Source organism: Kogia breviceps, chromosome 14 (genome assembly GCF_026419965.1).
Source record: "Kogia breviceps isolate mKogBre1 chromosome 14, mKogBre1 haplotype 1, whole genome shotgun sequence".
NCBI lineage: Eukaryota > Metazoa > Chordata > Mammalia > Artiodactyla > Physeteridae > Kogia > Kogia breviceps.
This window is the reverse complement of record NC_081323.1, coordinates 11,303,536-11,319,549: the sequence shown is the minus strand read 5'-3', so window position 1 is coordinate 11,319,549 and position 16,014 is coordinate 11,303,536. Positions and strand designations below refer to the sequence as shown.

The window sequence follows — 16,014 nt, the reverse complement described above, 5'->3', positions numbered from 1 at the left end:
CTGAGCCTGCGCTCTAGAGCCCGTGCTCCACAACAAGAAGCCACCACAATGAGAAGCCTGCGCACCACAGCGAAGAAGAGTAGCCCCCTCTCGCTGCAATGAAAACCCAATGCAGCCAAAAATAAATAAATTTTTAAAAAAAGAATTAATGAGGTTAGGGACTTCCCTGGCGGTTCAGTGGGTAAGACTGTGCTTCCACTTCAGGGGGCATGGGTGCTACTCCTGTTCGGGGAACTAAGATCCCACATGCAGCGAGGCATGGTCCCCCCACAAAAAATAATTAATGAGGTTAATACTTGCAAATGATTTAAAAAAATTTAAGACACAGGAAAGGGCAGGTAGTAAAGAACCTCCCTCCCACTCCTGCTGGGCCGCCACCCAGATCCCCTCCTCAGAGACAATCCGCCACCCAGATCCCCTCCTCAGAGACAATCACCTGTGACCAGTTTCTAGTTCTCCCTCCAATGGTTGTTTCTGTGTCTCTAAGAAATACCCACATATTTCTCCCTCTTTATATGCAAATGGCATCACATTGTGCATGCTGTTCTGCACCTTGCTTTTTACCACTTCATGTCTTGATATGCTTCCACATCCATTACATCTAGAGTTTCCTTCTTTCTGACAGGTGGCTAATCTGACTGCACTGTAACGTATCAACTAGTCCTATGTGGGCCTTGGCTGCAGTGCAGGAGCGTCAAATACCACTTGGGGATGGTAAAGGGACACCTATGTGGGTGAGGCTCCTGCACAGAGCCTGGCACATAGCAGGTGCTCAGTAAATGGGAACGAAAAGGGCTTATCCATCTTTTCTTGGAGCCTCCAACTCGGCCACGCCCGATGGACTTGGACCCAAAAACTTCCCTTGAAAGCCTTTTGTATCCTGGGATGGTGACCGAGCGCCTTCTGAGTCAAGGCCCGAGGCTGAATCACTATTTGCATTCAGGCAAGTGGGAGACACTCTAGAGGTTTTGTTTTTTTAAATCAAGGATAAGAGTGGAGGTTGAGCCTTGATTCATTCATTGAACTTCCCATGGACAATGTCTTCTTCCCGGTCGAGATTAACTCTCTGATTGATCTGCTCTGATTGATCCACTCACTGATTAATGATCTAATAATCAACAGGGCCAGTTGGCGTAATATACAAAGAGTATTTATCAGTTAGGAAGTTCATCAGCTCAGTGACCAAAGGACAGACTCACAGGGATAGTTCAGGACATGGAGAAAAGGAAATGGCTTTGGAGTATGTAAGAAATGCTCCAATCATGTACATGCAAATTGTAACTAGGAGATCTCACTTTTCCTTATCAGATGGGAAAAGATTAAAAAAAATTTGACAATACCCTGCCTCCACCAGGTTTTGAGAAGGGCCCCCACCTCCCTGCTGGTAAGTATAATTTAGTTTAACCCTGTTAGAGGATATTTGGACAAATGTATCAACTTTTTTTTTTTTTTTTGGCCACACCACATGGCTTTTGGGATCTTAGCTCCCCGACCAGGGATTGAACCCAGGCCCTCGGCAGTGAGAATGCAAAGTCCTAACCACTGGACCACCAGGGAATTCCCTCAACATTTTTTATAACATATCTTTGCACTTCAGGTCAAAGATGTGTATACAAGACAGTCATTGAAATTGCCACCTTGTTTGTAGTAACAAAAAATTATATTCTAATCTAAATGCCTATCACAAGTCCCCTTGTTAGATAAATTGTGTGATTATGGTATAATCCATGCAATGAAAATGTCTGCAGCCCTGCAACAGATTAAGGGAGCTACATGTAATGATATGGAGCAACTTTCAAGACACGCAGTATAGTTATTTGGGAGGAAATCAAGTAGGCTAGCGTATAGGCTCCCATTTGTGTTACATAAAAAAGGGAGGTACATATTATACTCACATATGCATATATCTCCTTGTCTCTATAAAAGCCATCTCTGGAAGGTCATACAAGACACTGGTAAAAATATTTAGTTACCTTTGCAGAGGGAAATGGAGATCTGGGATGGAGGGACGCTTTCTTTTTTGTTTGGTTGGGTTGTAAATCACATTTTTAGTTATTGTTCTTTTAGTGGGGGATGGACACCCGTGGAAAATGCAGGCCTTTATTAAAATTTATCTTCTCTCAGAGGCTTTTCCTGACCGCATTAGATATTCCCAAACTGCTCTCCAAGGCAGCTGTACCAGTTTTCATCCTCGTTAAAGGCGTGTGCACCCGGCCCCACGTGACGGCCAGCAGAGGGCGCCGCAGGGCCGCGCCCCAGGGCGTTGGGCGGTGGGCAGGGCAGGGCTGGGCCGGCCGGGTCCGCTGCAGCCCAGTCGCAGAGCCAGTCCATTTCCGGGAGGACCTGACACCACAGCATCAAAAGTGTCGCCTCGCCTTCACCTGCAAGGAGGCCGGGACCACCCCTCTGGGAGCTGGCTCACCGTCCAGGGCCTCGCCTCGCCCACAGCCCCCTCCCACCTCGCTGTCTCCGCCGCCTCTTGGAGGGAGGGTTGTGAGGGTGACCCGGGAGAAGAAACCGCCGGGACAGTTCAATCGGAAGGGAGGGGACAGCCCAGATCTGAGAAGGGCCCCTCCCCCACCTTACACCTCCTCCAGGGCGCAGGTGACCGACCGAAGGAAAATGGAGAGCGGCAGGCCCAGGCAATGGTGTTGTGAGTACCAGCCTCTGGACTCTGCCCATCCCGACATCTCCAGGAGACAGAACACCCACCTTTTACAGTTGAGGAAATTGAGGCTCAGAGAGACTGGGTAACTCGCACAGGGTGACCCAGGAGGAGGTACAGCCAGTAATCAGTCATTCACCAAGTACTTGAGCCCCTAAGTGCTTTGAAGCTAATTGAATAGGGTTATGGAGTAAACAGTGATGTTGTGAACTGGGCAGGGTGCTACTTTGGCTGCGATGATCAGGGAAGCCTCCCTTGAGGTGACATAAAATTTGTGTTAAATATTATCATCCTTACCAAAAGTGATTAAATTGTCTACTGTACAGTTTCAAGACTACTAATAAATATCTTTCTGTACTTAAAACAACATTATCAAGAACTCTCTAGAAGCACCTTCTCCCCCAGCTAACCACTCTCCAGAATTTTGTATTAAACATTTCCTTGCTTTTCTTTATAGTTTTACCGCCTCCATATACATTCCTAGACAATAAAGGGTTTCATTTGCTTGCTTTTGAACCTTATGTAAATCCAACTAACTGTATGCATTTGAGTTGGTTCTTTTTGCTTCACATTATGTTTTTGAGATTTATCCCTGTTGTTGCATGGAGTTGCAGTTTGTTTTTATTGCTGTATATGTTCCATTATGGGAATGAACCGTAGTTTATTAATCCTTTGTACTGTTGATAAACATTAGAACATTAGGGTTGTTTCCACTTTTTTGTTTTTTGTTTTTGTTTTTGTTTTGCTATTAGGAACAACGGTGCAATGAATATTCTCTGGTTTCTTCTGGGATTAAGGCTGGGCAGCAGTTTTCAACCTTGGCTGCTCACTAGAATCACCTGAGGAGTTTTTTAAAATGCTAATACCAGAGGGTCCCACCCAGACTAATCAAATCAGGATGGCTCTGGGGGTGGGGCCCAGGCTAGGGTGTGCCCTGAGGGAATCTAATCTGCGGCCAGGGCTGAGAACCTCTGGGATGCAGTTGGCCTGGAAGTAGAATTGCTAGGAGGAGAGTCACCTGTTATTAGCTGATGCCAAACTTTTCCAAAGTGGTTTGTACCTATGACACTCTCGCCAGCATGAAACGAAAGTCCTGCTGCCCTCACACCCTCAACACTTGCTAGTGACCAAATTTTAACTTTTTGTCTTTCTGATGGTGTGAAATGGTACCTCACTGTGGTTTTAATTTGCATTTCTCTCATTACTAATGAGGCTGAGCAGTTGGTGAAGTTAATGCTGAAACAAAGACAGAAAAGGAGCCAACATGGTGAAGATCTGGGGAGAGAGATTTAGGGGGCAGGAAAGATGAACGGCAGGTGCCAATGTCCTGTGGTAGGCAAGGGCTGGGATGTGGAGGAACAGAAAGAAGGAGGGGGGATCATTGTGCAGGGGGAAGGAGGAGGGTGGCTCAAGACAAGATCTGCAGAGGTCAGATCAGCAGGGTGGAGGGCCGTGGTGAAGACTTTGGTTTTTACTCTGGGTGAGATAGGAACATGGGAGGTTTTGAGCAGAGGGACACAGCCTTATTCCTCCCTCTGGATGCCTGTGGAAAATCGTGATTGAAAGTAAACAGATGTAGAAGAGGCTATATTCTTCGTAATGACTGTGCATAGCCTGTCTCCCCCACCTTTCCCTCCCCTCACCGGTTAGAACATGGTAAGGATTGTCTTGTTCACAGCTGTTATCTCCAGTACCTGATGACCAAAACAGACAGTTGTCCCTGCCCTCATTCTAGGTGGTGAATGGAGGGACTTACAGGTTTTCATCGTCCTTGCTTCACAGGTGGAAACTGTGGGCAAGACCTGTGGATTTATTTCTGTGCCACAATTCCACTCCAGGCGGGGCATGGCCCTCAAAGTTGGTGGGCTCACAGGAGAGCTGAGGATGAAGTGTCCCTCCCCTGGGCCCACCCCACAATGAATCAGTCAGTGCTCCCCCTTGGAGCCCAGCCTTAGGTCCTTGAGACACAGTATTGACGACCCCAGACAAATGAGGAGACCACCTCAGCCCCAACCTTCCCAACTTCTTTCTCCCACCTGCCCAGAGTACTCTTTCTCCACCATTCTAAACAGGTCCCTCCTCGGCTGAAAATTCTTCCTTGGCTCCCCAGTGCCCTTGGGGCAAAGTCCAAACTCCTCCAGGCCCTGGAGGCCCGGCAGATCGGACCCATCAGCCCTGCCCACCCCACCCCCAGCCCTGAGAGCTGCTCTCAGTGGCTCTGAAATAGTTACTGATTCTAACCTCAGGCCTTTCCCCTCGGTATTTCTTCACTTCCTCTGGTAAGTGGCCCCCCCGACCCCCTGTCAAGTGACCCGCCTCTAGACTGTCACAGTGCCCTGTGGTCTCCCCCATCAAAGCACACTTCCCTTTGCATTGGAATTGTCTGTTTACTTCGTCTGTCTCCTCCGCCGGACAGGGAGCTACCCTTCGGCAGAGACCCCGAGTGTTTTGTTCAGGGCTGTATCCCCAGCTCCGGTAACAGTGCCTGGCATGTTAGTGGGCACTCAGTAAACACTGAGGGAACGAATGCATTTTTCTAGATGATGCCCGTTTGCTTTGCAAAAAAAGGCTGTGGCACTGCACAGTCAGCAACCACGTGCAGAAGTCCATTGCTCTTCCCCGTCCCCGAACTGTGTATTGTCCCTTGTCAATCCCACGCTCTTTGCGAGTCACCTTCCGGGCGAAGGCACCCCCCCTTCCCAAACCCGGGGCGGTGGCAGTATCGGAACGTCAGGTGTCCAGACCCGCGGCGCGCGGCGCCAGGGGGCGCCAGAGGCGGGCGACCGTGCCGCGTCGAGCTGGCTGGAGCTCGGGTCCCGAAGGGGGTCCCGCCTAGTCCGGGGTTCCCGGCGCCCCGCCCCCGGCAGCCCGCAGCCGGGCGATGAGTGCAGCCCCGAGGCCCAGCGCCGGAGCGGCCCCTCCCGGCTCGCAGCGCCACGCGGCGCGAGCCCCGCCAGACCCCGGCGCACCTGCTTGGGGCGTGGCCTCCGGCGAAGGCGCGCCTCGATTGGTACAGAGGTGACAAAGGGGCGTGACCGTAGTCGGCCCCGCCCACCCGCGGCTGGAGTACTTAAGGGAGTTGGCGGCCAGTCTCCACTCACAGCGCAGCTGCACGGCCTCGCGGGTGGAGGGTCTTGGGATCCCAGCACGACCCGTCTACCCCCGCTGCTTTGGCCACCATGCCGCGCTCTTTCCTGGTCAGGAAGTCCGCCTGCTCCCGCCGGAGACCCAATTACAGTGAGCTCCACGACTCTTCTCCAGGTGAGTGGACGGGGTTCCGGACCCCAGGGAGTTTGGGGGAGGCAGGAGAAGGCTGCATGGGGGGCACTTGAGAGGCAGGGCGCTTGGGGACAAAATCGAGGGGCCAAAGTCGAGTCAAAAGTTAACAGTCTGGGTGTGAATAGGCCGGGGCAGGTGGATCCGGGAGACCGGGAGAGGGCTTTTAGAGGCCGGTGGTCTTGGGCTGAGGGGACTAATTAGCCCCCGAGGAGCGGGGCGCCCCGAGAGTACAGAAGTGAGAGAAGGCGGCTTGTGTCTGGATAGACGCCAGCCAGGGTCTGGAAAGAGTCCAGAGTCCAGAGAATTTGGGGGAGGGGGTGGGAGAAGAGATGTGTATGGAAGGGGGACAGGGGTGGTGCCTCGGCAGCTGGGGAGATTAGGGGCCAGAGACCTGGGGACTTGGGCACCGCAGGAGGAAGGAGACCTGAGAATGACCTCCTTGAGTTGGAGCTGGGGAAGGGGGGGGGTTCTTCCTGTAAGATCTGGAGGTTGAGGTGAGAGAACCAGGTGACCTGGCTGAGGAGGGGGCTCTGCCAGGGCAGGAACCTGTCTATCCTGGTCATGAATCTTTTTTATTCATCTACTAAGCATCGAGTGCCAGCCCCACTCAGCCCCTGGCCCACATCAGGCTAATGTTTGCTGACTGACTGAATGATCTAATCCCTGACCTTGCTCTTTTCCCTGTCTCCCCGCAGAGTTCACTTTTCAGCAGCCCTACGACCAGGCCCACCTGCTGGCAGCCATCCCGCCGCCCGAGGTCCTCAATCCCACGGCCTCACTGCCCACACTCATCTGGGACTCTCTCCTGGCACCCCAAGCCCAGCCGATTGGCTGGGCCTCTCTTCTGCCCCAGGAGCTCCCCAAGGCCGTCGAGCTGACCTCCCTGTCTGACGAGGACAGCGGGAAAGGCTCCCAGCCCCCCAGCCCACCCTCACCGGCTCCTTCATCCTTCTCTTCCACCTCAGCCTCCTCCCTGGAGGCTGAGGGTTATGCTGCCTTCCCAGGCTTGGGCCAGTTGCCCAAGCAGCTGGCTGGGCTCTCCGTGGCCAAGGACCCCCAGTCTCGCAAGGCCTTCAACTGCAAATACTGCAACAAGGAGTACATCAGCCTGGGTGCCCTTAAGATGCACATCAGAAGCCACACGCTGCCTTGCGTCTGTAGCACCTGCGGGAAGGCCTTCTCCAGGCCCTGGCTGCTGCAGGGCCACGTCCGGACCCACACTGGTGAGGACCCCTGCAGGCGGGCTGCCCTCTCACTGTCCCACTGCCTTTATTACCAGCTCTTGTAAGATGGGTTTGCTGTTATTTTCAGATTATGGAAACTGAGCCCCCCCACCCAGTCTCCTGACTCCTAGCTCAAGAGTTCAGGGGCCTGGCTCACATTCGTTCATTCACCGGCTAAGCAGATGGGCTATAAGGAGATAACTTTTACAAGTCCCTCTGCAGGCTCAGTTCCTCAGCCAAATGGGTTGGAGCTGGGTATGGGAAAGGTGTAACCAACACCTTGCTGTTGGGGCCAGGTGTGAAGGGGCTCATCCTGCTCTACCTCCCCACCCCCACCGCCCCCCCCCCCCAGCCAGACAGGATGTTGTCAGACTCCCCACCTGCCTCTGAATCCTGCTTTGGGATCTTCCCCAAACTTTGGGCCGCTGTTTCACCTCTCTTAGCCTCAGTACCCTCGTCTGTGAAATGAGCATAGAAACACCTTGTGGGGTTTTTGCTCTTGTCAAATGCAAGAAAGCATACAGAAATCACCTGGGACAGTGCTTGGTACGTGATCAGTACACACAAAAATCATAGTTGGTATTCATTCTGCTTCCATGCTGTGTGTCTTTGAGCAAGCGGTTTAACGCTCTGAGCCTCTCCGATTATAATATAATCATATAGGGCGGGTTATGATAGCATTTCATAGGGGGCTGTCTAGATTCAGTAGCTCCTTAATCGCTTTATAATATCATGGTTCTCAGATCTTCTCTCCCTACCCCCACTCACACTGCTGAATAGATAATCTTAATCCTATCATGCAGACCCGGGAACACCTTTGCTGGCAGAAAACGCAATTATGTCTTGGTGTTTCAAAAAATGCAATACTGAATGTGTAGAAAATTATGAAATGGAGCCTGTTCTAGTCTTTAGCTTTCTGGAAATGCAGAAAAAGTAGCCAGCCACTCCACCTTTTCAGAACATGAATGGTGGAGGCCACCCTGCTTGGGGCTGCTCTTTGGAGAGTGTCTGTTGAGGGAGAAGAGGGTTCAAGGGTCATGACTGTTGGTTTTGGGGGTCAGGGTGGCCAGGTTGGAGACTCATTTCTGGCATTTCCTCATCTGGTGGCTGACCTCTGAGTGAGCCATGAGGGTCAGTGAGGTGGATTGTGAAGCCTGGCATTTTGCAGGTGACATTACTGGTGTCATCGTTACTCCTACGGGGTGGGGGGGCATCCTCCACACCTTGCAGACTGTGGCTACTACCCATGTCTCTTACTTGGTGCACAAACAGCCCTGATTTTAACATGGAAGGGTCCAACTGCCTGGCCTCTCTCCTGGCTGCCTGCCCAGCTGATGGGGTCTCTATTTGGGGGGAGTGGAAGCCCTCAGATGCTCCCCTGGGCCCCCCAGCTTCTTTCCCTTCCCACTCAGACATTATTTTAATGTAAAGGCATGGCTCAGACACAAAGCCTGTTGAAATGCACCAGTGCCATCCTCAGCAACTCCCATTGTGTGCCTTAATGGTGCGCCCAGGGGGCGGGGCTGGGGGGTGGAGCAGGTGCACGGGGCAGCGGTGCCCAGCACCTGTTCCGGCCGCAGCTGCTGGCCCGCAGTGTGTCAGGCCGCTTTAATCCAGGGAGTATCGCATGTACACTGCCCCCCTCGGCGGCCTTTGTCCCGCCGGTCTGGTGCCGATTTCACACTCCAGGAGCACCATAAAGACGTGGCTGGGGTGGGGAGGGGGAAATCCGTGAGGGGTGGAGGTCTGCTGCCTCCTGCTGCACCCCTCACATCCCATCAAGCCTGCCCCTTTGTTCAGGTTTGTGTCTAATCATAAGAAACATAAAGATAACGTTCACTGAGCACTTGGCAGTGCGGGAGGCAGTGCGGGAGGTGGGGGGAAGGCGTGGTGCTCAGGGCTTCCTTCACCTGTGTCAAGGCGGTAAATCCACCAACAGTCCTAAGAGAGAGGTGCCATCATAACCGCCATCTTACAGGTGTGGAAACTGAGGCGTGGAGAAGGAAGTCACTTTCCCAAGTCACAGCCCATAGGCTGGAGCCAGGGCTCCTTCACCTCGGCCAAGTGGGTGAGGGGGCAGTGGGGATTACAGGACTCCATCCCCTTTGCCAGACCTGCACAGCGCGTGGGCCCCGAGTTCACAAAGGGGTGTGTGAGTGCGGAGGAACTTCCCCTGGACCTTGTAGACTCCCTTCCGGCCTGGTGTGCAGAGGCAGCTCGATACAGCAGAGCAGGTTACTCAGGTGTCCCCTCCCCAGTCCTCTGGCCAGGTCCCCGCTCGCTCTCTGCCCGAGGCCTGTTTCCTTGTGTATCTGCCCCAGGAGACTGAGCTCATGAACGGGGTTCCACAGTGCGCTGCAGGCATCCGACTTCTGGACCCCGCCCTCCCTGCTCAGCCTAGTGCCCCAGGCACCCAGGAGGCTGCTGGAATCCATTCATTCCCAGCTCTCAATTCCAGCACTGGGATTTAACTAGACGGCCTTGGCCTAGGGGCGTATAAGGCTGGGAATGGAAGGATGGGAGAATGTCGTTTCTTCTGGAAAAGACTATTCAGTATTACAGAATAGTGCCTGGCCTGTGGTAGGAGCCTGATTAGTATTTGTTTAACGCGTTACCCTTCTGACTTTATTTGGGAAATGCTGCAGCCCCAGGAAAATACGAAACACAGCAGTTGACGTTTCTGGAATGTGAGTTATAGTCTCTTGATTGGGGCAAGAATTATGAAAAGTTGGTGAATGGTGTTTTCTGGTCGTGACTGAGGAGTCAGGCTCTTCTGAGGCCTTTATAAAAAGATTTATTGTTGTACAAGCATTTATTGAGCTCTCACTGTGTACCCGGCCCCGAGTGCAAGACTCTTCTCGATACAGGCTGGCCGGGCAGGTAAATGAGGGCCACAGGTGGGGTTTTTTTTAAAAAAAAATAAGTCATAAGGTGAAAGGTTTCTGTAGCCTCTTGGGGGTTCTGGGCCTTGAGCTGGAAGCTTGGAATAGATTCGGGATTGGGGTGCCCTCACGGGACTCTGTCTGATTGGGGGACAGACAGACTTGAAACTACCCTGAGTGTGATCCGAGTTGATGGGGAAGCAGGATAAAGGAGTGACCTGCTGGGGGATGAGGGTGGGGTCGGGCTTTAAGGCTGACTCTTAAGCTTTGTCCCCAAGAGGAAGTAAATCCAGGGGTTAATAAGGAACACCCATTACAGCCCCCTTAACTGAGGGGCAGTCTGTGTAGTGGTTAAAATCAAGGGTGCTGGGCTTCCCTGGTGGCGCAGTGGTTGGGAGTCCGCCTGCCAATGCAGGGGACACGGGTTCGAGCCCCGGTCCGGGAAGATCCCACATGCCGCGGAGCAACTAGGCCCGTGCGCCACAACCACTGAGCCTGTGCTCTAGAGCCCGCGAGCCACAACTTCTGAAGCCCCTGCGCCTAGAGCCCGTGCTCCGCAACAAGAGAAGCCACTGCAATGAGAAGCCCACGCACCGCACGAAGAGTAGCCCCCGCTCGCGCAACTAGAGAAAAGCCCACGTGCAGCAACGAAGACCCCAAAATAGCCAATCAATCAATCAATCAATCAATAATTTGTTAAAAAAAACCAAACCAAACCAAAACAAAACAAGGGCGCTGGAGTCGGGCTGTTTTGTTCTTGCTGAGACGCTGCATGTTCCCTGTGCCTCAGATTCACCATCTCTAAACTCAGGACAAAGGTGGGGTTAAATGAGATAGTGTAACACGCTTCCAGTGTCCCTGGCACAAAGTATTCAGCAAACACAGTTGCCGTCACTGTCATCATTGTTGAGCACTTCCTGCTGGCAGGGCAGGAAAAGTACTTGATTCAACCTTCTCTCAATTACCAGCCTCTATGCGTGGGGGATGAACAGCTCCATTTTACAGATGAGCAAATGGAGGCTCAGAGAAGCCAGCTGACTTGCTCAAGGCCACACGGTGGGAAGCAGCAGCGCTCCCTGCCAAATCCAGGCCTTTGGACACTGTACGGCCTGGCTTTTTTGGGTCGTGGGAGTTCCTCAAGGTTGGGGAGAGCCGGGGTTTGGTGGGGATTTCAGTAGACGTCAGCTGTTCTCCCAAGTGGCTGAGTCTCACTCAGCTCCCTCCTGTCTTCTCTCCCCAGGCGAAAAGCCCTTCTCCTGCCCCCACTGCAGCCGTGCCTTCGCTGACCGCTCCAACCTGCGGGCCCATCTCCAGACCCACTCGGATGTCAAAAAGTACCAGTGCAAGACGTGCTCCAGAACCTTCTCCCGAATGTCCCTGCTCCACAAGCACCAAGAGTCAGGCTGCTCAGGGGGGCCCCGCTGACTCTCAAGGCTCCTTGCGCCTCTTGGGGCCCTCCCCCCACCACGCAGTGGCCTCCCCCAACTCCAGAAGGAAGGACCCGGCATCCTGCTCACTGCCACAGAGTTCCCTCCTGAGCTCCGCCTTCTGGCTGCATCGGCCCCCCAGGACCCCCCAGGACTCTGAGGACCACTTCCCAGTCCTCTGCTCCGAGCACCTCACCGGGCTCTGAGGGGGGGGCCTTTCTGTGGACGGCTGATGGGAGGGTGGCTTGCAGCAGAGACCCCCTCCTGGCAGCCACTGCTCCAGAGTGTTCTGGAGTTGGCCTTTCTGCGTGGGTTTGTGTATCCAGAGCTGTTTGGATACAGCTGCTTTGAGCTCCAAGACAAAAGCCAGCAGACTGATGAGAAGCTCCCACCCCACTCAGGGGACCCCAGCCTCCCCTACAGGAACCCTCAGGCCACCCCCTCCAGAAGGTGCAACTAACTATGCAAACATCCACCCCCAGGTGCACTCGCGGGGGTGGTCCCTGACACAAGGACAGCGTCTAGACCCCAGGATGCCCCAGGGCCTGGGCAGCTATTTCAGCCTCCTGTTCGTCATGGTGGCACCTGTTTCACAGGCAATTTAACAACGTCTCCAAAGGGACTGTGAATAATTGCCTTCGCTTGTCCGGGGCCCGAGTGGGGTGCTTCGGCTCCACTGATGTGTCTCCCGGAACTATTTTCGGGGGCCCGACAGGTGGGCCCGTGAAGAAGATGTTTACATTTTTAAAGGTACACTGGTATTTATATTGCAAGCGACATTTTGTACTAAGGAAACGTTTTGTATAGTTATATGTACGGTTTATTGATATTCAATAAAGTGGTTAATTTATATATAAAAAAGTCTACTTGGTTTTATGTGGAGTGGGTATTTTAAAGGGCCTTTAGGGAGGGAGGAGGGGGCAGGGATCCATGGAGCTCCGATACTCCTGACACAGCCTTAAATCTTGGCCTCTTAAACATCACATGGCTTTGGACCTCTGGGTTTGTCAGGGACCTTGTTTGTGCAGATGGGTTTTCCTCGGAGCCTGGATGTCCTGTCCGATGCGGAGGTTGGGAAACACCTGTGGGCCAGTGAGCAGTAGGGCTGTGTGGGCAGGTTTCTTAATAGTCTCCACGCTGCGGCCCTTACTCGTTCTCTCGTGCTCCGGTTTTGAAGCCGACCAGGCCCACAGGGTGAGAAGTCAGCTCCCTGGGTCTTATCAGCTAGGCCTGCTGCGGGGCCTTCCCCAGCACTGCAGGTCTTTCGGGGAGGGAGGGGCTGCTGCTCCCACATGAGGGACTGGAATGCAGTGAGCAAGAAGGGGACAGAGGACGTCCTTCCTGTTTGCAAGGGCTCCAGGCCCCGCTCCGGCCTCCCTGTCAGACCCACACCTCTGTCTGGCCTCTGGGTACCAAATGGCCTTTGATGCAAGGAAATTGGCTGGCTGGAGTCGGGAGGGTGAGAAGCCAGGCCAAAGGGTAGGGGTCATTCTGCTTCCTGCTCGAGGACAGGACAGGATGGGAAGACGGTCAGCTTGTGTCCCGGGCTGAGATAAGTCACTCACAGCAGGCTGTCACTGTGACCTCACCTCTGGGGCCCTCCCGGGGCCAGGAGAAAAAATGAGTGTCCTTTTCGAGCACAAAAGGTGCCCAAGGTGCCAGTTTCCTGCGGGGAGCTGAGCGGGCGTCCCAGAGCCCCAGAGTCAGGCCGGGGGCGGGGGAGCTTCGCGTTCCAAAGGAGAGATGATTCTTTCTTCTAAACAGGAAATGGTGACCCACAGGCCAGGAGCAGCCCTTAATGACTTGCAGCTTTCCTCCCAAAAGAAAAAAAAAAAAGTTCTCTAACAATCGCCAAATTGTAGCTGGCCTCCCTGAAGGGAAGTTAGGGAGTTGGTGGGGGGCTGGGGGTTTGGGCGTCAATTTGCTGAAGGCCTACTCTGTCCCACGTCCCTGGGTGTCATACATCCACCCATAGTAGGTGCTGACGTTGATGGTGAATGTATAATTAAGTGATTTCACGCACTCCCAGAGGGATGGGCCTCGTGGAAACTCCCAGCTGGCATTCAACGTGGGTGCACGAGGCTCCGATCGTTCTGGGAGTCAGGTACCAGCCTCATGCCCTTGGCTCGCAAGGCCTTGGAGCGAGGCTCTCTGCCTCTCGGACCCCCAGTTGCTGCCTCTAAAATAGGGTGATGACGGCGCCTTCCTCCCGGGAGACTGTAAAGGGATGTCCGTCCAATCGGTTTTGATGAGCCCCGTGTGTGCCAGGCCCTGTTCTAGGCCCCGGGGGTTACAGCCCTGAACAGAGAGACAGTCCCTGCACTCAGGGAACTAATGTTTTAGCAGGGGAGACAGAAAACAAACAAGTGATTAAATAAGCCGATTTCCTACAGTGATGTGGCAAGATGGAATTAAAGAGAGCTCCTACTAGAGAGCTATGGGGTAGGGCACTCTCTGATAAGGCGGGAGAGCTGCAGCCCAGCGCCCATTCCAGTGGAGACCTGGAGGAGGAGAGAGCTCCAGCCTCTCAAGGGAGCAGCCAGTGCAAAGCCTCCAGGGCTGGAATAAGCTTGCCACGATGCCAAAAAAGACCAGGGTGGCAGGGAGTCTGTGGGGACCAGGTGGGATTGATGAACTGGTCCAGATCCTGCAGCACTTGTGCAGGTGGCGAGGAGGAGTTGTATTTTGTTGAGCCCAGAGGGCAGCCACGGGGACATTTTAAGCAGGGGAGCCATGAGGCCTGCTTTACTTTTACACTGATTCCCCCCATCCTGGTGGAGAATGGAGTTATAGCCAAGTCAGAGCTGGGAGCCAGTGAAAGGCCCAAGGCAGAGGGATGACTGCTGGCCTGGCTCAGAGGGGTGGAGGCCTCGGGGGGAAGGTTGGATTGAAGAATCTGTGGCAGCTGTGCTTCCAGCCCTGTGCCAGGCACACCTGAGCGCTGCTGGGTGCGAGTTACTAGGGATTATTTAAAGGAGATGTGGGACCCGGTAGCGGGGGTGGGGATAAAAAGAAGGATGGTTCCTGTGTTCTGATGTGGACAAGCCCCCACTCAGCCACATTTAGCTAAGTGAGAAAAATAACATGCAGACCATGCTCCCTTCTGTGGGAAGAAGGGTGGAATTCAGCATGTTTTTCAATCTTGTTTGTATTTGCATACAGACACTCTGGAAGGATTTACAAAAAAACAATCAAAGCCGTCTCTAGGCGGGTGCAGGGGTAGATGGATGGAGGCGGGCAGGAGAGAGCAGGGAGCCAGGTTTTTTCGATTTCTTTAAAACTTTTGATTTTGCCATAGTTTCAACCTGACAGAAAAGTTGCAAGAAAAGTACACTAAACTGGAATTGTTCGATCGGCATTTTATCAAATGCAAGTCTGCATTTTCTCTCTCTGTATACACACATACACATACCCACTTTTTTTTTTTTTTTGAACCATTTGAGAGTAAGTTGTAGGCATAATGCCCCTTTACCACGAAGTATTTCAGCGGCTATTGCTTAAGGATAAGAACGTTCTTTCATATGACCACAGTTCAATGATCACAATCGGGAAATTTAGCATTGGTGCAATGCTATTATCCAATCCACAGTCATAATCAAGTTTCCCCAACTGCCCCAGTAATGCCCTCCGTAGCACTTTAGGGGGTGGGGAGAGATGCAGATCCCATATTACATTTACTTGTCCTCTTTAGTCTCTCTTATTCTGGAACAGCTCCTTCCTTGGTCTTTTGTGAGTCTGACTTTTTTTTTTTTTTTTTTTAAATACATTTATTTATTTATTTTTGGCTGCATTGGGTCTTCGTTGCTGTGCGCAGGCTTTCTCTAGTTGCGGCAGGCAGGGGCTACTCTTCACTGCAGTGCATGGGCTTCTCATTGTGGTGGATTCTCTTGTTGCAGAGACCAGGCTCTGGGGCCTGTGGGCTTCAGTAGTGTGACACGTGGGCTCAGTAACTGTGGCTCACAGTTTCAGTAGTTGTGGCACACGGGTTTAGTTGCTCCGCAGCATGTGGGATCTTCCCAGACCAGGGCTCGAACTTGTGTCCCCTGCATTGGCAGGCGGATTCTTAACCACTGTGCCACCAGGGAAGCCCCTGTGACTGATATTTTTGAAGAGTTCAGGCCAGGTATTTTATAGAACGTCCCCCGGTTTTGATTTTCCCAGTGCTTCCTCATGATGAGATCTGAGCTGTGCACTTTTGGTGGGACCCCAGCGGTGGGGCTGTATCCTTCTCAGTGCAACGTATCATGGGGCACATGATGTCAGTTTGTCCCATTCCTGGTGACGTCAACTTTGACCACTTGGTTAAGGTGGTGTCTGCCAGGTTTCGCCTGTATAAAGTCCCTCTTTTTCCCCTTTTGTACTTAATCCGTATCTTGTGGGGAGACCTTCCAAGGCCACGTGAATATCACGTTACTCCTCAAACTTCCACCCACTAGGTTTAGCCCTTGCTGGTGTTTTCTGCCTAAATCAATTATTATTATGGTTGTTGCCAAATGATGATTTTTCTAGCTCCATCATTCCTTCTATTTTTACGGGTT

At 52.8% G+C, this 16,014-nt stretch overlaps 1 protein-coding gene across 1 annotated transcript; it reads left to right on the top strand.

Annotated features, from left to right (window-relative positions):
* The first annotated feature begins 5,766 nt into the window (after positions 1-5,766).
* Positions 5,767-12,332, top strand: SNAI1 (snail family transcriptional repressor 1). Its single transcript, XM_059036087.2, has 3 exons — positions 5,767-5,926; positions 6,640-7,167; positions 11,290-12,332. The coding sequence occupies exons 1-3, from the start codon at positions 5,845-5,847 to the stop codon at positions 11,472-11,474; spliced, it is 795 nt and encodes a 264-aa protein (XP_058892070.1). The 5' UTR covers positions 5,767-5,844; the 3' UTR covers positions 11,475-12,332.
* Positions 12,333-16,014: the final 3,682 nt, after the last annotated feature.

Bases quoted from the DNA above. Each gene is read 5' to 3' on its own strand.
- SNAI1 (XM_059036087.2), top strand. From the start codon at position 5,845: ATGCCGCGCTCTTTCCTGGTCAGGAAGTCCGCCTGCTCCCGCCGGAGA. The intron at 5,927-6,639 runs GTGAGTGGACGG...GTCTCCCCGCAG, and splicing joins GCTCCACGACTCTTCTCCAG to AGTTCACTTTTCAGCAGCCC. The intron at 7,168-11,289 runs GTGAGGACCCCT...TTCTCTCCCCAG, and splicing joins CCACGTCCGGACCCACACTG to GCGAAAAGCCCTTCTCCTGC.